A 20,531-nucleotide genomic window follows, 5' to 3' on the forward strand; every position below is an offset into this window, starting at 1 on the left:
AGTTGAGGGCAGGAGGTTCCTGAGGAAGGGACAGAGCAAATGAATTAAATGAGCAAAAGGAATCCCACTGCAATTTGTTGAGAAGCATGCCAACAACTCTCCCCTTTGCCATTATTAAATTATTATACCCTCTTTTTTTTTTTCTTTTTAATAAGCTTACCCACTTTAAAATTCATTTTTAAAAATTTAAATATCTTTATGCTATCAATTATGAGATTAATTTGGACAGGTTCTTTAAATTTGGTCATAATAGCGAAATCAAAAACTTCTACCAAACTTTGAATATTACATTGAGTGAGTTGATATTTTATTGGATATACAATTTCTCTATTGTTTTTCTTTTGTTTGCATACATTTTGTAAAGAGTATTAAGAACTAACAAATTAGAAGATGAAAAATATAGGAACCAAAAGGTTTGTTTATACGTGAAAAAACCGATCACTCCATGTTCCTTAAGTCGGTCCACCCGTGAAGCAATTTTAGCCTGCCTAGAGAAAAAAAAAAACGCTTAGTTACATGAAACATCACATGTTGCAAGGTGCAAGACAGGTATGCAGTTGAATGAAGTTAAACCATCACCCTTGGTTTGCGTAAAGGGTAGGGAAGTGGAAAAAGCCTATCTTTTTCTAAAGAACATTACATCTTAAATACATAGTTATGAGCTCAATGACTCAGTCATTGTACTATGTTCAAGTTGTTCAATCGTTAAGAAACTTGACATGTGATAGAATATTGGAAATGTTAATCAAATTTATTGCCGGTTTCCCCTATAATACACAATGCTAAACAGTTAATACAAGCAAATAATTTGTGCATGGCAATAGATGGTCATTTGCATGATGAAGTAGAAATGAGGCATACTGAGAACTGACCTCTTCAATCCTCGCCGTCTGGACGCGGAGTATTCAAAGAAAGAATCTGATATAACAGATTTCAGCAGCATTAAACTAATCCTTCTTGCAGCAGGGTCTCACACAACACTTCGCCCCCTTTACAAATAGATGTACTATGTTGTCCTCAATATGTCTTTGGGCCAAACCAGTTCTCGAAGTTGACCATGCACCAAACATTGTTTCAGTCTCCTGGGCAGAAAAACCATTATTGCTAAGATCCAGTAATTGCAACGTTTTTGCCATCCCAATGGCAGTTGAAAGTGGTAAAATAGACTGGCAATCAAGAGACGCGGATTTCCTTTCACATGAACTTGCACAACTATCATCAATCCCAGATGCTGCAGCTTCTCTAATTGGTTCCTCGCTATCTGCAACTTCAAGATGATTGTATTCAGCGTTTACCTCCTCTAAATTCTGTTGGGCAGGGTCCAACTCCTCTATTGAACATGTTAGGCCTTGAGGTTTAGATATATCGTGGCACGGTTGTTTAAGTTCTTTACTTTCTTTCTCTGTTATGTTACATTGCAGGGCATGTCTAACAAGAACAACGTTGTCGGCAAGATTGAGCTCTTCAAGATAGTAGTTACCTGATACAAAATTAACATTAATAACAAAAAGTTGGCCATTTTGGGCCTCGTATGAAAACTTTGCATTAACGTTACAACCTGCTACAGACTGAATGATTTGAACAACTCCATCTAGGCCAAGCTGACACTTGTTGAGAAGCAGGACTTTTAAGCCACATTGAGGGTTAGCTATTAGTGACGATACTGCATTACAACCCTGTGGTCATGCTGAATAATCAGGACTTTGAATGCGCGAATGAATCAGTCAGGATAAAATTGCTGAATTTACAACGTCAAGGTAAACAGAATACAACTTAATAATAGGCATGCCAGGTTCGATGACATTACATAATCAAAATGAAGTCCGATAATTGACCTATTAATCATATTTGGTCCATTGTTCAGAAGATACGGTTCCTCTCAGCAGGATTAAAATTTCTGATACGTATCTAATTAAGAACACAACCCAAATTAACTATCTTATGGATTGTGTAATCTCAGCGCAATCTCACTCATGAATCGAGAGTTTATAACCTATTCAATGGGGCTACCTCTCTCCTAAAAGCAACTTCGTGACTGCAAACCACACCGCACTTCCTACATATCAAGAACATTTCCCAAACGTAACTATTCAAACTTCCCTTTTTAGCCCTCTTCGTGAATGATAGGTGAAAGTGTACTTGGTGCATAATCCAACAAAGTAACTTGATAAGAAGTTAAAATAGCTTAGTTAACAAAAATGGCATAAAAGTTTATTGAGGATAACTTGTATTGTTATAAGAAAATCACTAAACAGCCATGACCAATATGAGGAGTATAGAAGTAGGCGATTTTAACGAACCTCTTGCATGATGGCATTCCCAGAAAGATTCAGCTCATGAATGCGCTGTATAATAGAAATGCAACCACCAAATTTGACAAGGTACTTGGATGTCAGTCCACAATAAGCTAAGTCAAGTTTCACAAGCTCTTCACTTCCGCTAAATGACTCAGTTATCTCTAATGCAGCATCCTACGGAGTTTAGTAATGTCTTGTCACCAAACAGAAGAATAATGCTTGCTACTGCACAGAAAGGTAAATAACAAAAAGAGGGGGAAAAAAATAAAGGAATGCGTCATGGAATTCACCCACATCTCCAATACCAGTGCTCCCAAGCATTAATCCAGACAACCCCAAGGATTTAATAAGCTGGAGAAGGCCTTCCAAAACAGGCTTGCTCAACTTCAAACCACTTAGACTAAGACTTGTAAACCTACAAAAAGACCAGGTCGTTCATTTAAATTTTCTCCAGGAGATTTGAACTTTAAAACTCTGCAAAGAAAAGCAGAAATATAATTCTGTTCATCCAACCTATTCAGTGCTGTGAGCTTAACAAATAAACTACTGAGGGCATTTCCAGAGATTGAGTTGTATCCTGTCGAAGAATGATTGGAAAATTTAAGTCCCTAAATATAAAGAGGAAGATACCAGTATTGCCATTGTTTTTTCAATTCATGCAAAAAAAAAAAAAAAAAAAAGGAAGTAACCTATATACAGCTTTTCAAGGGATGCTCCAACTTCCAATGCATCAGTAACCTTCTGAATTGTTCTAGATGTGATGGAACATCGTTCAATGTTCAAGCTCCAAAGACCTGGGAAAATGAAAATAATCAAGCTATATCTGAAAAATAAATCGAAGTGAAAGGTTATTGACATTCAACCAGAACCTCAGCGCATATTATTAGAACTCAATTAATATAGCTGAAATCAAGATGCATCAATGATTTTAAAATACGAAGAAAAAAAGACAGAATAAAGAAATTCGTAGAGACACCAACCAAATGTCATATAGGGGTCAAACGACACGAACTATTTATAAAATCACTTCTAAATCGGAAATGCATTTACCTTTGCAGTTTTTTAAGATAGTTGAAAGGTAAGATCCACAAGCATCGGTTAGGCGATTTCCAGATATGTTAAGCACTTCCAATCGAGTGAAAAGAATAGGGCATTCACAAATCTGAATATTGGAGTATTAGTAACAGAGACAATTCCAAAATTTTAAAAAATAATAAACCAAAAGAACATAGCACAGGGCTACACGAGAACACAGGCCAAGGCAAACGAGGGAGATGCAAAAAGAATGTGAAAATCAACATTAAAGAGACGCCCAAGAAATGCTAAAAACCAAAATCCAGAAATGAGGTATTGAAGTGAAGCACTCTTCAAACCTCCTTTCAATGCCCTTCTACAAATGCAAAAATGCTTTTGTTTCTTTCTAATTGAGTACTCCAAATAATAGTAAAAGTACCCAATGCAGCCTAAGCTCTCTCAAAGAACTCACAAAGGAAATCTTTATTCACACTCAATATTGCTCAAATCAGATCTAATACCCTGAAGCCTCTATTAGTTTATTTGTGGCAACAACACTCCTTGCTCGTTGCAGTACAATCACTTCCAGTCCTAACACAAAACGGGAATAATCTTGCTGCCCTGCATTTATCCAATCCCAAGTATCCACTTTGTAACCACATCACTTTTAGCAAACAATACAAAAGAAAACTGTAATCCAGGTTCAGATGTTTCTAGGAACAAAAATCTTTCTTCATAAAAGAGTTCTAGTAATCCTCCTAGATGTAAACATCTTGCATGAAGAGTCAAAGAAAACTTTAATTTAAATGTTTAAAAGGATATATGAAACCTGGAATAAAGCAGTTGGACCAAATCGATTGCAGTGTAAATCTAACGTTAAGTCATGTGTCTGGCTGGATTGCTTGAAGACCTGCTGAATTTTCTCCATTGTTCCATTTCCTGCAGCATATGAGTTATAAGAACGCAAATAGTACTACTACCCCAAATACTAATAATATAGTTTGCATGTCCTATTCAGTTCAGGTTTCATTTGTCAAGTGTTCACGTGTAATACTTTCTTCTCAGATATTTCAATGTTCTAACGGAGCTGCTTCTTAAGTGTCAAAGTTAGTAATAATACGAACCATACAGACTCCTATCTTACTATTTTAAAAAATTAAAAATCCAAAAAAACTTGAACTTCTTTTAAGTATGTGAAATGGTCTCTATTGGGGAACGTCATTTTTAACAATAAGAATAAACTTGCCTAAGAAATTGTGAGAAAGGTCTAATATAGCAAAAGTTTTCTGGATGTGCAGCGCATTCAACAGTGGACTTATAGATAGGTCTTGCAGATCACAATCAGGCACCGCAATCTCGTCATCTGAAGCCTAGAATACATAAGATAGATGACAGTCAAATCAATATAATCCACCTTGAAGAAAGACATTGCAATCATTTCTTGCAAGAGTTTGTCCCATTCAGAACGAGGGTAGCATTAGGTCAACTAACACCAATGACATACCTCCAGATTGTACAGTTTTTTCAGCAACTTCATGTTAGGTGTCTCGGATAACTCCTTGCAGTAATCAATATAGAGTTTTATCAAGGGTTTTGAAACCCATCCTGTCAAGGTATAAAACGATGCTTTTCATTAAGTTGACTCTATCAGCAAATAACCCCTTGTGAACAACAACACATCCTGTCAAGGTGTAAGTAATTATTTTATATGTTTGACACACAGAATTATACGTCTGGTGTCACTTTAAGTTCAGCAATCAAGAAACTAATGACAGCATTTATACTACATTTGGCGAACAATGAGATAGATAATACTGTTATTTGAAGTAATCGTGGGATATACAGAACTATAGTCTTAAGGCTAAATGATAGATAAACAGTTCAGAAAAATACCAAAAACCGGGGAAATTGGTTTTGGTTCAACCAATAGCCTTAATATTGACAATTCCCTCAACTAAAAGCTGAGATAGAAACCTAGTTTCTCATATACAACAACTGGACAACTCCCAAATTCTGAAACGATCTCAATTGACGAAACAAGAATAAAAGTCATTATTCCGTGCCATCCACGATGTGAAATGGCATATTGATACATAATATTGGATGAGACCTCGCACCATATACAACATGAGATTGACATGCTTAAGAACACTTTTGGTCCCTAAACTCTCCTTAAAGTAACAATTTAATTATCAACCTTTAGTTTGAAACAATTTATTCGTCCCTATACTTTTAAATTTGTAACAATTTAATAAGAAACTCTCATCAAAGTTGAGTGTCAATTTTTATAACATAATTACTTAAACTTTATAGTTTATAAACACTTGGTCTCAAAAAAATTGACCAATCTAATAGATAAGGAGTTTTATTAAATGTTAATAATATTTTTCACAACAGAAACAAAATCGTTACAAATTTTAAAGTATAAAGACTCAATTGTTACAAAATTGGAATTGTAAGGACTCACAAATTAAATTTTAGGGTGTTAAGTGATGATTAACATGAAATCAAAACAGAAGATCTTGTGTTTAAATTCATGTAATGTCATTTTCTCCCCAATTAATATTGATTCAACTTCTTGGAACTTCGAAAAATTTTCAAGATCACAAGAAAGTGTTGATATAATTAAATTTATCATAACCCATCAGCTTAAGCTTTTGGATTCGGTGATGATTTAACATAGAGACTAAATTTTTATTTCTATTAATGCTTAGAGAACAAAGTGTTTATGATAAGACATATATCCAAAAATGAAATCATGAAAATAAGTTTATGATAAAACATACCATTGACGACAGCATCAAACAAAAGATTTCTCTCATGGCCATAGGTTTTCAAAAATTCAAGGTTCTCCAGAGTTCTCCCATCACAACTTATATGTTGAATCACAGGTAACAGACCTAAGAAGGCATGTAAAAGAAAAATATTAGGAATTGTTTAGCCCACTGTATCACACGACGAAAATCAAATTTTTAAAATTGAGATACAAGGGGACAAAACTGATTGTGCTACCAACAGATGGAATATGCTATTTTCATTTTCATAGATATTTCTCCACACACTTTACCCGACTAAATGCTTAAATCAACATCCATGAGATGTTTTTTTCAATCAACCTCCAACCTCCAAACCGTGAAGGGCTATCGTGGAGGAGGTATTACAGCCATCCATCCTTTTGAGATAGAGGATAGCCCTCCAGTGTACTTCTTTCTTCGCAGTCTTGTAAAATATTTGGCTTGGGGAGATTAGGGGTTTCTATAGAAGCAGAGGGTTCATGGAGAAGGTTTAGGTCTTGGTTAGGTACAAACTCTAACTTTAGGTCTCTATTACTAAGAAGTGATTGTCCTTTTCTCTCTCTTTCTTTGAAATGGAACCCTTTCTCGTACTTGTGTCATTAGCTAGCCTTTTGTTTTCTTGGCTCCTTTGTCATAGGCTTTCATTTGTTGTACAAGCACTCTTTTATATTTCTCAATAAAAACTGCTTTTATCAAACAAATTTTCTGGGAAGAAATGGAGGAAAATTTGATAGGAGCATATAACAAATAAAGGTATTAGCATGCTGATTGGATAAAAAAAATCTTTTTTTAGAAACTGTTTCAACGAGAAGAATGTGGCATAAAAAAAAAAAAAAGAGACCACAGAAAGTCAATCTGTCCTCCTAGAAAAGCTTCATTCTACTTCAGGAATTTTTTTATCACCTTTATTCTCCCGAAAGTACCGAAGTATAGGATCTACGGATTCCTTTCAATAGGAAGACCAAGTGCTTCATCCGCCTACAACAAGAACGACATCTACGAAGACTGGCCGAGAACTCTATTATCATCACCAGTGCTAGTAATTTTTGGTACACTACTTTTAGAAAAATATACTCCCAAACATGAGGTAAATTCAGAGATAGACTCATGATACCCCAACAACAACTAGGCCTTCTAATTCTCCTCATTTCGTACCACATATCGTTTATAAACTTTTAACCACACTCATAAAAATACTTTGACATTTGGTTCTGTGAAGAATAACTATGTCTGGATTAACTGGAATAAACAAATCACTAACTGTGCTCATTTTATACATACACCCAATCCTTCAACATTCTAGAAAAGAGCCTTCGTAAAAGATCAAACACATCCTCAACTTCATTTTAAGGCATGCTTTCAGTAATTAACAGATCACTCTAGAATTCTTAATTCTCTAACCCACTTCAAGACCTATTGCCTCGCTAGCTGCTCTCCTTCCAACATTACTCCGCTTGGAATGAGGGACATTTTCAAAGAAAACAATGCCAAAGAGGTAATCTTGGAAAAACTAACAGTAAAAGATTTGAAACTAACATAGACTCACGTGGAGAAGTCTCAATTTAGTCTACAAAGAATTCAGACATGTTGACACGATCTCATTGTAACGGTCCAGATCCATCGCTAGCAGATATTGTCCTTTTTGGGCTTTCCCTTTCGAGCTTCCCCTCAAAGCTTTAAAACGCGTCTGCTAGGGGAAGGTTTCCACACCCTTATAAATGGTGGTTTGTTCTCCTTCCCAACCAATGTAGGACATCACAATCCGCTAGCGTCCTCGCTGGCACTCTTTCCTTCCTCCAATCGATGTGGGACCGCCCCCCAAATCCACCCCCCTTTGGGGCCTAGCGTCCTTACTGGCACACCGCCTCGTGTCTACCCCTTTCGGGGAACAGCGAGAAGGCTGGCACATCATCCGATTTCTGGCTCTAATACCATTTGTAACGGTTCAGATCCACCGCTAGCGGATATTGTCCTCTTTGGGCTTTCCCTTTCGGGCTTCCCCTCAAGGTTTTAAAACGCGTCTGCTAGGGGAAGGTTTCCACACCCTTATAAATGGTGGTTTGTTCTCCTTCCCAACCAATGTGGGACATCACAGTCATAGATTAATATCATTTAGCCCCATGATTTTAATTATTTTTCCCAACCAATGTGGGACATCACAGTCATAGATTAATATCATTTAGCCCCATGATTTTAATTATTTCATTTTTTTAGTAAGGCCATCCATCTTATGTACCCATAATTACTTAAGATATTTGAGCAGAAAAAATGTAAGTATCTGGTAAATACCCTCTGATCTCTTTTCAAAGGGAAGTTGTAGATAGTAAATGCATGCTAGTTCTTCCTTCGCAGATTCAATGGTTAGCATATCTCCAAATGATGCAATCTCTATGTGTATCTGCTTATTATCAATTTTGAATGTAACACATTCCTGCAATTAGAGAATATCTTAGGAGTTAGGTCAGAAGCTTATGACAACAGTAAACAAAAAACTTAAATTTAAAATAATCTTGGCATGAGTGTAAGCCATTGACAAAATAAGTATCTCAAGCTAGCATTTCAAAGAACACTTACACCCTGCTCAGAAGGATTCAACTTGGTAGCATTATATTTATGCAACAGATTTTCCGAGATGTCAACTTCAAATTTTGAGCCACTAGCAGCAGAATCAGAACGAAATATTTCTTCAGCATTTTGAGTTCCAAAAACTTTATCATTTTGAGAAGCGATATTTCGACTCTTGTATTTATATGAACCAGTGCTTTCTTCAATGTCTTCGCAAGACCTGCTTGCATGTTTGCTGGTTGTTACTGAACCCTCCTACCAAACAAAATATCAAACGATTAAAGTTATTCAAACACAAGCATGATAATCCTCAATGACCCAATTTGAGATATACCTTAATTTCTGCAGCAATATTTCCTGAGCATTGTTTATTCTTGTCTGAAATTGAGGAACAAACACAGCCAACACTCAGTCAATGGTTGTGAAAGTCTATAGCTCAAATAAGTTAAGGAGTAAAAACTAACTCTCATCAGAAGTTGCAGAATTCTCTCCCCGGCATAAATGAGGCCTTGATTTTGAGAAATCAATCATTTCATCCTCACCCTCATCATCAGAAAGAATCACACGAACACGTTTACGACCAATGGTAGTCTGTTGGCTACCAGCTGACTGAGACAAACTTTTAGGCGAAAATTCACAAGGGTTAGAAGAAGCATTGTATTTTTCCATGTCAATTGATTTGATTTTAGGTGAACTTTCATGCCGCTTGAGGGATGACGTAAAAGTAACTGGGTCATTTGGCTCTTCTAAATCAGATAAAGATTTTGAAGAATTAAACCTGCTGTTACAAGATTTTCTAGTTTCTGACAAGCACTCATTAGATGGAATGTCTGACAGAGCCTCTTCTGAATCAGTTTCAGAGCAGCAATCCTGTGCTACAAATTTTGTTTCATTACCACTTTTCGTTTTTTCCTTCAATTGGTCAATTTGGGACTGTAACCGCCTGCAAAATAGACATCATCTTCTCTATTTATTTTATGGGAGCTCATACACGAATGAGCTTAACAAGTCATGATGACTATAAAAGAAAAAATCGAGCTCTATAATATCCAAAATTATTTTCTAATCACTAAATGAAGAAGTCCCATAAATATAAACTGATTATGTTCTCACTTCACGTATAGTACTTACCTAGCTTCTTCCACATTATCAAATCGTATCATGTGGCTATAATGCATATTCTCCAGTGCTGAAAGCTGGACAGAAGGAAGTTTAGCCTCCAGAGCAATCCTACAATATAGGCAACCAAATAAGCATCAAACTATCCCTCAAATGCAAGGACATTAAATGTGCCGTCAGTGTTTATCAAAATGCTTGAACCATTGATTTTGAGAAAACTAATTTTTGCACTCTTCATCTTTTTAATGCAAGTGCAAGTTTAATGGTAATGAATAAAGAAGCAACCCAATCTTATTTTCAAATTGCTCAAAGAAGTATCATTATGGTAATTTATATGTTATCAAAGCGTAAAAGCATCCATAATCACATCAATTTTTAAATTAAAACCCCATTCAAAGATAGAAAAAAGAAGGGGGGAAAAAACACAAAATACTTGCAGAAGTTTAGGCTCTTAAGTATTTTGATCAATGATTACCGGGAGTGTAACTTTAGAAGATAGCACAACACAATCTCTTCTAAATTTTATGATTTCAGAAGTAAAGTAAGTCTATCTCAGAACAAGGAACCCAAAAGGAAAGACCCGAAGGTTTTTTGCAAAGGCAATAAGGTGCAAACCAATCAAAATGAAGCTAATTAAGAATTTCTTACTATGCATCATTAAAGAATCGATTACAGTATTAGTAAACTGGAGTTTATGTGTTCCCACAAAAACATGGTTTAAATTCTGGGAACTAGTGCTCTTCAATTGGAAGAACTAATGTATCAACTGGTAAATTTTTGTATTTTAAACTCAAAAACCACACTGAGGAAGAATGCATTCAACCCTCACATGCTCTAAATATATATATATATATATATATATATATAATGAATCACAATATCATTGAGAAAAAAAAATGAAAGAATGCAAGGACATCAAAAAATCCCAAGCCCACAATAAAACCTTACATGCTCTATGAAGTAGAAAGATAAGGAAAGAAAAATGGAAATCCTAAAGAATGCAGTTGAATACCTGTAACTCTCCTCAAATGCATCTAATGCTTCTGTCCACTTGCCATCACAGTCGTAAACGTCACCAATATTAATCTTGGCTAGTGCTTGTCCCTAATATAAAAGATTGTAAGAGCATAAAAACAAACCAGAATAGCACTATCATCCACATATGAAAATTTTCAACTCACTGAATCCGAATTCTCGCATAGGTTAAAACACTTTGACTTCAAATATGTTTTCACAAGATGCATTTGAGGAGATAATTCTTTCATAGGTTAAAATACTTTGAATTCTCGCATAGGTTAAATTTTCACAGTTCTTCCAAATAATATATTCGCAAGAGAAAAAAAAAATCTATACAAATGAAGATAATTCTTTCTTACTGAAGAAGAATCGGTACAAGACTAATCTATATAGAAGAAAAACAATGGAAAATACCATACATGTAAACAATTACCAATTAAGAGCTAGTTACAAATAAGAAAGAAAAATATACAAAAAAAAAGTTCTGTAAATTATAATTTGACATTCCCCCTCAAGCCATTGAATGAATGCTTTCCATTCCCAGTTTGCTCACTAAATTCTCAAAGTTGTTGCTCAATCCTTTGGTGAGGATATCTACTATTTGATTATCGATGGGCACAAATGGAGTACAAATGAGACCACTATCCAACTTCACTTTTATAAATTGTTCAACAACTTGTACATGCTTGGCTCTATCAAGTTGAGCTGGAGTATGGACAATACTGATGGCAGGCTTATTACCACAGTAAAGTTTCATAGTTCCTTCCCGTGAAATCTTCAAGTATACTAAGATAATTTTTTTATCCGAAGTAGTCCATACAAAGCTTTTTTCACTTTACAAACCTTATTTCCAGTTTGCTCATACCCGAGTGGACTCCCCATCACAAGCAGTTTCCAACATTTATCTTTGGTATGCCTCGGTATTTTGCATTAAGTACACACCAAATTATCCTTATTTCCTGATTCTTCTCCTTCCCAGTTGTTAGATTCAGCGTGAGTGATTTGATTATTCATTTTGATACCTCCTACTTTCATGGCTGATCCTTCTGCTTGTGATGAAGATCTTTGCCCAATATTTGGGTCCCAAAAATTGTATTCCAACCGCATCAAATTCAACATTAAGACCCGCAAGAAGAGTGTAAATAGAGATTACAAAGAAAACAAACTTGGAAGGAAAATAGCATACGAGGAAACAATTACCAATTAAGAGCTATTTACAAATAAGTAAATAAAATATACAAAAAATAATTGTAAATTATAATTTGACAAATATCTTGAAGAGGTGGTTAAATTTTGGGCTGTAGAGTTTAGGAGGCTTCTTTCAATATTACTTATAAAACATATGGAACAAACATTACCTCTAAATTACCAATAGACTTGTATACTTCCCAGCTCTTCACATACCATTTAATGGATTTTGTGAATTTTCTTAGTTTTTGATATGATTCACCAATAGCCAGATAAGAATCACTCAGCTTTTCCTTGTCGCAAAGTTCACTTGCAACCCTTTTCTTCCTTTTTGCAAATTCAAGATGCTAAACCACAGCAGAAGTATTAATAAACAACAATGATAACAAAGAGGAAAACATCCGTACCACAACCATAGTATATAATCCTTACCTAAACTCATATGCACAAAAAGCCTCCTAAATTCATTAAAAAAAAAAAAAAAAAAAAAAAAAAAAAAAAAAAAAAAAAAAAAAAAAAAAAAAAAAAAAAAAAAAAAAAAAAAACATGGAAGAAAAACTCATAGACAGCCATACTTTTATTTTAAAAAAATGCTTCGTAGGCAGGAAGAATTGCCGTCAAATGCAGAGGGAGAAGAATACCCCAACCAGCAAAAACCGTATGAAACATTTTCCTTATTTTCAACGAAAGCTCCATTTCTCATAAAAGAAAACTACATGAAACAACAACTGAGATTGATCAAAGAGATGCTGAAGTTACAAAAATGAACTTGCATAGATAGAGAGAGCACTCCAATTAGAAGTTGTCTGCTGTATAACATTAAATCAAATTCTAATTAATAATTAAACAAAACCAATGTGTCAAATTTTTCTTGTCCCAAAGAAAACTATATAGTCAGCTCATTTACAAATGTCTGGAAACATTTTCAAACAAATACTCAAATAGAATAAAAGGCCACGTCAAAACAAACTAAACGGACACAAAATTAACTAAAATTTCTGCATACTCTAACATGCAATTCATGGACTAAGCACTGCCGTACGTTATACCTGAGGAACTAAAATCAAACTTAAAGACGTTTTGTAACTTTAGTTTGGTTCAAGTCTAGGAAATACAACCACCGCTGCTGCAAAGAAGTTACTTTCTCATTGAAAATTTTTAGTGCAACATAATGACATTAGAAATTATTGCTTTCACCTGCATCCATGCAAAAATCGTACTTGATTTTTCAATTAAGCAATCAAGAGAGGCATTTTGCTGCAGTAGACATCTGCGCTCACGAGGTGTGCCTCTAGCAGTGACCATTTCTCTCATTAGCTTCTTAAGATTCTGCTCTTCTTTTCTCAGTGCAACCATCACTTGTACAGCTTCCTTAACAGTATTAATATTCTGATCAATTTGCCTTGCCAAAGCATCCTCGTCTTCCATTGATTTTGCTAGATGAAGAGCCTTCCGATAGCAATGAATTGCTTCATCATACTTTTGGACCCTGTAATGCAATTCACCAAGGTTAATGTATCCTTTAGCCTCTCCTTGGCAATGCCCAATATTCTTACAGATAATTATGTCCTTCTCAATATGCTTCTTAGCTTGATCCCACATTCTTAGCTCCATATATACACTTCCAAGGTTGTGATGGAGCCTGCTACGACCATCATCATCCTCATCCACCTCTTCTTCGTCACAAATTTCTAGTCCTTTCGTTAAGATCTTTTTGGCCCCTTCCAAATTATCAAGATCCATTTCAAGCATTCCCAAATTATTATGAGCATCAATATATTCCTTGAGGAATGAACATCCAATTTTTGGTGGGTGATCTTTCAGAAACTTTGCACGTTCCATGGCAGCCTTGAAATACTTTTTGGCATTTCGAACTGAAAAATGGTCGTCATCAGATTTCAAAAATAGCTCATGGTAAGTACGACCCAGTTGAGTATTAGCTCTTTGTTGTTCCACGAGGTCATTAGCATCTTTGGCTAGCTCTAAATGTTTCTTCTGCAATTAAATATGAAATCCGTAATAAACAATAAAAAACAAATTGAAAATAGAATGGTAAATATAAATTACTCCTGGCCATCATGATATGTTATTGAGCTGTACAACAGCACCTAATTTGGTTTATATTCCATGAGAACATAAAATAAGAAGTAGAAGATAAAACACATAGTATAGGAGACGTAAGAGACGGGCTACTGACAGAACACTGAAAAATAAAAGCACTATCAGTTTACAAATGATTCAACGGCACTTCTTAAATCGTTTAAGTTGGAGATTAGTCGACAGAGTCCAGTACAGCTGCCAAAATACTATGAAATGAAACTTTCAATGACTATAGAGAAAAACACGAAAAAACGAACTATACCAGTGTTAATTTCAAGCTTATTTCCCTGTGCATTTTTACGGAATCCGAATGATCGGGTTAATTCGATCCTAAACTATCCCTTCCACGTCTATGGGGAAGAAATGCCAGCAAGTAAAACAAAAACTACTAAATTATATCCACATCCAACATCTTTACCTGCATAGTCAATTTGGCATCGAGAGCTACAGAAATTTTATAATCGTATTTTTTTCAGACCAAACCTAACTTTCAACTCCATACATTCCTAGGCACGACCGCTATCCAAAGCCAGAATCTCACCTGATAAATAAGAGCATCTTTGAAGTGTTCAAGCCGAAGATAGACCTCGCCCAGAGACTGGCACGTTGCCAGCATATGCTTCTGAGGTAAGTACTTAACCGACACATCGTAATCAATCCGAAACCACTTGAGTGCTTTTACGTATTCTCCTCTATTCTTCAAGATATTTCCGATTACATTGGCCCATTTGGCTTCCTCGTGCCGGTTCCCCTCGGCCTTAGAATTTCGATATGATCGTTTCGCCGCGTCGAATTGTACGCCGTCTCGGGTCATTCCGGTGAGGGCAGTTCCGATGTACGTTGGCAACTGTATTTGTCGCTTAGGATTGGAACAGATATAGCGGCTTGTGTAAGCCTGGAAGTTGCAGAGGATTTGAGGGTTCCGTCTTTGAGCCTGCGAGTCTGTGAGTGAAAGAGATGATCTTCCCGCCAAAATATTTTATTCCTTCTTTTATTCCTTTAAATTTTAGGTTCCATTTGGTGCCAATTTTGATGCACACTTTTACCTTCTTGGTTTTATTTTTATGTTCGGAAAAAATGTTATTTACTCTTCATTTTGAGACTATTTTTATTATCACCCGTTTATTTTGTTATTTTATTATGTTATCACTCACATGTTTCTAATAAAAATTTATAATAGTTTCAAAATTACATCAAAATATACTTAATTTTCGAAGTTTTTATAATTAAAACACACTGGAATGAAAGTACACATTATTGATATAAACTTTTATGTCTTTCTAAGTCGTAAACCTAAAATAAAAAGACATGATTTTAAAACAATTGACAGTTAAGTCCAATTACCAGTAGTAGCTGTAGCAATGTTGGCGGGGTGGAGCAGAGTCACTCGCCATCTCTCGAGAACTGGACTGGAAAGCAACTTCAATTTCAGTACAGATCTCCATGGTTATCGTCATCGAAGTTACGCCAAAGTTGCAGCTGTTGTTGCACCCGACATCGGTCATTCGGAAAAGGGCGTATCCGGCGGGGATATGGTGTGTATTACTCTCATTAACTTTGAGCTCCGCGAGAGAGTTTTGATGTTTGTTTTTTTTATCAATTGAATCTGTATTAGATAGCGATCTCATCATCTCATCATCATTCGGGCAATCCAAGCTACTTTTGCCGTTGAAAAAGTCGATTTTCCTTTGATAGTTGTTTTTTGAACTTTTGGGAAACCAAGTTTTTTATTACTCTGTGGACGATATCAATATCAATTCGATTGTTCTTTATTTAGCACTCGGGATCTCTGAACATGCATCTCTATGGTTCTTTCCTGTTTGTTAGAGAACAATGCAGTAGTTAGCAGGATGATTTTCTTATGGTTTGCTTGGTTTTTGCGAGGCTAATATATTCTCTCCCCCTCCTTCAAAGGCTGTCTGTTACACTTGAGTCCCTGTGTTTGTTGAACATATACAGCAGGCTGAAGCTTTTTGTCAGCAATTTGGTTGTTGTTTCTTCGCATATGAAACTATTACCAGTTTTCTTCAGCCCTCCTATTCTGAATGGGAGTTTAGCAAAGATTTACGTGCTTAAATTGCCTGGCTAGTTGATGCAGATTCAATATAGTTCAAGATTTAATATCCTACAAGTTTTGACAAATATAGCAGGGTCAGTCAGTTGCTTTGTGAGAGTAGTTGAGGTGAGCTCAAGTTGGTCCAAATATACACAAACTTAAAATTTCATAGATTTATTAGACACTTGTTAAATAGCACAATCTTTAAAAAAAAGAAAAAGAAACAGCAGAAAACATTTAGCTCTACATACATAAATAAGTACAGACAGTTCTGGTATAGCACAAAATAAACTAAAGAAATTAGCTTCAAATTTCCAATGAAGAACAGAATAAAGAGTTCAATGATTTAGCAAGTTTGTACTACATTATTTACAGAGGATATAGCTGTAAGTGCCCTCAGAGGGTCATTCATAAGGTCATAACTGCATATACTTGACGCTCAGTCTCCCCAAATATATAATATATAAATATGTACATGAAGAAAAATGGAAGCCAACCAGAGCTGCAACTTGGAAAGGGAAATTACTGTACATGTATTCATAGGATTTAAATATTCACATAGATGGGTACCTACTGCTGATCATATGGGAGTCTTTCCAGCTTGCTTGAGCAACAAATTTTTCATCTCTCTGTAGCTCTGTAGTTCTTCCAATGCATCAGCTGTAGTTTTAGGCACAAAAAGACCAGAGGTTGTGATGCTAGAGGAGGCAGCATAGCGGCCCTTTGAAGCCAATGATTTAGATATCTGAGTTCCCTGTTGGGGATTTCTGCTTGGGGAATCGGGTGTAGAGGGTCGTACAAGATCTGCGGCTGAATCAGTGAAGTCCTGGCGAAGTGGTGGAGCTTTTTGAAGCATACGTACTAGAGCGCCAACGGCAGCGTCTTGAGATTTACGGATTGGGAAGAATCCCCCGGTTTCCAGCATCTCACAAATGTTTCCTTTTTGGTCAAAGGATTCAGGTCTAGGCGAGATTTAAATGTACAAATTCAGTATGACAGCAATTTGAGAATACTGTAGACATATCACAGGATAAAACATGAAGGAAATGGCAGTTTAGGAAACGTAAGCAAAGGAATTTATGTCCTGCTACTGTTCTTTGAGATGCTGAGTTTCAGCATCGCCAAAATTCCAACAAAACCTCGAATTATTCCTCGATTAACCAAATCATGGAGCTTTGATGTTGAGAGATAGCTTTTATCATAACAGGAAGTGCCATTGTGAGATAATTTGGACTCCAAAAGAAGAGAAATTAACCTCCAAGTTGTCTAGGCTGGAAGAATTTCATTTTAGAACAGAAGGGCTTATCCTTACTAATGCTGTTTTGTCAAGAATTCCCCTTTACATTATATCAGTTTTTGAATGGCCATGAAAGGCTATCAAGAAGTTAAAGAAAACTATCCAAAACTTCTTCTGGAAAGGAGCTTCCGAAGAGAATGGTAGAAATTTCTTTGCAAGTTTCTGGAAAGCTGAAATTTGAGCTATTGGTTAACTGATAGCTGAATCGATTAAGCCGAGTTTCCAGTTGTTCTTTACACTTTGCGTAGCCGCTAGCAGATATTGTCCTCTTTGGACTTTCCCTTCCGGGCTTTCTCTCAAGATTTTAAAACGTGTCTGCTAGAAAGAGGTTTCCACACCCTTATAAAGAATGTTTTGTTCCTCTCTCCAACCGACGTGAGATCTCACAATCCGCTACCCTTCGAGGTCCAGCATCCTTCCTGGTACTCGTTCCCCTCTCCAATCGATGTGGAATTTCACAATCCACCCCCCTTCGGGGCCTAGCGTCCTCGCTGGCACACTGCTGCCCGGTGTTTGACTCTGATACCACTCGTAGCAGCTCAAGCCCACCACTAACAGATATTATCCTATTCGGGCTTTCCCTTCCGAGGTTCCCCTCAAGGTTCTAACTAAAACACATCTGATAGAACATAATCAGAGGATTTTTAACCCAAGTTATTACCTTGAATAGAGTGAATCTCTTGATTTATGTCTTAACTAGAAAGGAGTCTTTAGATCTGTACAGTTCATCCCTTTGGCTCTCTCAATTTATAGCTACGGAGGAAAAATAATGTGTATAGGAAATAATCAAAGAGTAAGTTCGCGTTCAAAGTAGGAAAGTAGCAGACAAGATTTGATCTCAAACATAAGCAGGGAAATAAATTCAATCACAACATCTCAGCATATTTAGTTATTACTGTCACAGAAAGAGAAGAATGTGAGCAGTCATTACCTGCTACCTCTATCCGTCATCTCATCCTCATCCACATCAAAGGGGCAAGGAAACTCTGGATCATCAAGATCATCTGGAAAAGATCTACTGGAGCTTCTTGAAATTGGTGAGTTATTCGATGATACCCTCCAGCCTGAAATTCTTCGGCTTTCGTCTCTTCCAAGAGAAAATGACTAAAGAAGATAAAAACAAATCAAGACATTGAGCACAACACATTCAGAGCGGGAAATAATGATAAGCAGAAATATATATACCTTTCTAATTGCAGAGCCAGCGGGCAATGGAATACCCGGCCCAGAAGCTTTAAGGGGAGAGGATGGCGACAAATTCGGTTTGCTTGATAATGCAGGGGAATGGGGCAGCTTTGCTATAGGTGCACTTTGAGGAGCACTTTCAGACTGCAATAGACCATTCGGCAATCGCCTTACAGGAATACCAATTGGTGGCGACAATGAGGGTGAGGGGGAAAAGACAGGAGAAGGATAATATTCATCATAATTCACATTATCTTTATGTCCCATAGCCATTTCAGCTGGTTGTGAAGGTAAGCTCGAAGGAGGCAAGCGGCAAAAGGCTGGATTTGAAACTAAAGCATGAGATTCTGAATACGTTGGCGAAGGTGAAAAGGAGACCGAAGGAGGGGAGGGTCTAAAGCGGTCATAACTCCAACTATGACGTCTCGAGAATTGTAACGACGATGGAGATCCATGGGATGGGGCTATCGATACAGGGAGTGTTGGAAACCTTTTCAATGGATCTGTCAATGGGCTCCCAACATATTCAGGAATAACTTGAGGAGACATAGGAGTTGATGGTTCAGAGCTTATATCAGAAAGCGATGCACGGTACAACACAGAGAGACAGAGTCTACCACAAGAAGTGTCCACAGGAGTGAACACGAAACGCTGCATTTCGGCCTCTTCTCTTCGAGTGAAAGGCTCAACAAAGGACGACACACGATGAACAAGAGTAAATGGGTGAATTTGACCAGATGAACTGATATCTTGAAAAACCTTATACGCAGGTAAAAGCCTCACAAAGGCATATAAAGATCTTAAGAGTAAAATGGTTTTCTTGTAAGTGTGTGCAGTGCTATTACTAGACCTTCTGCAGCCAGAATTAGTATCCCGGTTCTTCCTACTTTCATAATGAACCATCCATCTCTCTACAACCTTCTCACTCTTGGTTTGACATCCAAACTCTTCCTTATCAGAATTCAAAGAAAATGGATGTTTCTCTTTCAAAGACAAGTTCCTAACAAGATCTCTCCTGGGAGAAGCATTGACAGAGTCTAAACCAAATTCCCTTTGCACCAAAATAACATCTATGACCATGGGTTCGTGATAGCTAGGACGCCAGAGGTCAATATTCTCTAACGTAGCGGAGCATTCACGAAGGGCCAAATTGAACCACTTATCCCTCGGCCTCATACTCGAAGAGGAGGAGGAGGAGGAAGATGGAGAACACAAAACTTGATCACCACTGAAATTACGCGATGAAATACAAGGGGACCTCGATTCAAGTATGATTTGTAGCGTTTTAGGGAAGAATTCAGTAAGAATTTGCTCAACTTTTGCAGTCTCGGAATGAGTATTATGAGAAGAAGCCATATGAAGAACAAAAATTGAGTAAAATTGAAACGAACCCTTTACCGGAAACCCCAATCGGAGCGTTTGGAGACCCAGTTGACTGCGATTCACTGCAACACGATAAAGATCATCGATGTGGGGAAGATGAGATCAGTGAAGAACCCCGGTTTGAGAAAAAAGGAAAAAGTGCTGAAATTCGAATTATCCAAGAAGGAAAAGCAACAGAAAAGAAGAAGAAATTGAAGAAGGTAGCGTACGTATATGATGCGATGACGAACTTAAATTTTAAAGTAGGAAGGCCGAAAGAAAGCGATTCAAGAGAGACCAAGCGTGGATCCACCGTTAAACACTGTATGACTATCTGCTTTTGAATGCAGTCGCTTCCTTTTCCTTCTTAATTACAAATTTTTTTAGAATTTAATTACTTCCTAATCTTCAAGTTTCTTCCTTTAATGATCTCTACAAAATTATTCTTTTAATGACTTTTTCGTGTAAAGAAAAAAAAAAAACATAATATTTTGATGTATTATATATTTTATGTCAATAAGTTATTTTTATTTTGT

The 20,531-nt window shown here is 36.5% G+C and overlaps 2 protein-coding genes across 4 annotated transcripts; both read right to left on the reverse strand.

The window, feature by feature from the left end:
- Nucleotides 1-285: 285 nt before the first annotated feature.
- Nucleotides 286-15,059, reverse strand: LOC111477910 (protein TONSOKU). Of its 3 annotated transcripts, XM_023121902.1 has the most exons (22): nt 14,637-15,059; nt 13,193-13,990; nt 12,166-12,342; nt 10,803-10,894; nt 9,803-9,901; nt 9,450-9,614; nt 9,136-9,290; nt 9,006-9,049; nt 8,681-8,926; nt 8,396-8,537; nt 6,098-6,211; nt 4,816-4,916; nt 4,558-4,681; nt 4,141-4,250; nt 3,348-3,459; nt 2,987-3,091; nt 2,811-2,874; nt 2,592-2,712; nt 2,301-2,471; nt 1,559-1,676; nt 873-1,480; nt 286-488 (listed from the first exon to the last, which is right to left on the reverse strand). In XM_023121902.1, exons 1-21 carry the CDS (start codon nt 14,907-14,909, stop codon nt 948-950), a joined length of 3,864 nt encoding a protein of 1,287 aa, XP_022977670.1. In that variant the 5' UTR covers nt 14,910-15,059; the 3' UTR covers nt 286-488; nt 873-947. The 3 variants fall into 3 exon arrangements, with proteins under 3 accessions (XP_022977670.1, XP_022977669.1, XP_022977668.1); XM_023121901.1 differs by having other exon boundaries at nt 286-484; nt 9,136-9,614; XM_023121900.1 differs by having other exon boundaries at nt 9,136-9,614.
- Nucleotides 15,060-16,438: 1,379 nt separating this feature from the next.
- On the reverse strand, nt 16,439-20,330 carry LOC111477911 (autophagy-related protein 13b). The gene is made up of 4 exons (XM_023121903.1): nt 20,226-20,330; nt 18,634-20,078; nt 18,380-18,552; nt 16,439-17,113 (listed from the first exon to the last, which is right to left on the reverse strand). Exons 2-4 carry the CDS (start codon nt 19,987-19,989, stop codon nt 16,732-16,734), a joined length of 1,911 nt encoding a protein of 636 aa, XP_022977671.1. The 5' UTR covers nt 19,990-20,078; nt 20,226-20,330; the 3' UTR covers nt 16,439-16,731.
- Between the last annotated feature and the right edge of the window lie 201 nt (nt 20,331-20,531).

This window comes from Cucurbita maxima, unplaced genomic scaffold (assembly GCF_002738345.1).
Source record: "Cucurbita maxima cultivar Rimu unplaced genomic scaffold, Cmax_1.0 Cma_Scf00004, whole genome shotgun sequence".
NCBI lineage: Eukaryota > Viridiplantae > Streptophyta > Magnoliopsida > Cucurbitales > Cucurbitaceae > Cucurbita > Cucurbita maxima.

Coding starts and splice junctions, on each gene's coding strand:
- LOC111477910 (XM_023121901.1), bottom strand. CDS start 14,909: ATGACCCGAGACGGCGTACAATTCGACGCGGCGAAACGATCATATCGA. Junction 12,343..13,192: donor CGATTTTTGCATGGATGCAG/GTGAAAGCAATA, acceptor GCTGTGGTTTAG/CATCTTGAATTTGCAAAAAG. Junction 4,251..4,557: donor CCTTTCTCACAATTTCTTAG/GCAAGTTTATTC, acceptor CATATGCTGCAG/GAAATGGAACAATGGAGAAA.
- LOC111477911 (XM_023121903.1), bottom strand. CDS start 19,989: ATGGCTTCTTCTCATAATACTCATTCCGAGACTGCAAAAGTTGAGCAA. Junction 18,553..18,633: donor CTGGCTCTGCAATTAGAAAG/GTATATATATTT, acceptor TATCTTCTTTAG/TCATTTTCTCTTGGAAGAGA. Junction 17,114..18,379: donor ATGACGGATAGAGGTAGCAG/GTAATGACTGCT, acceptor AATCTCGCCTAG/ACCTGAATCCTTTGACCAAA.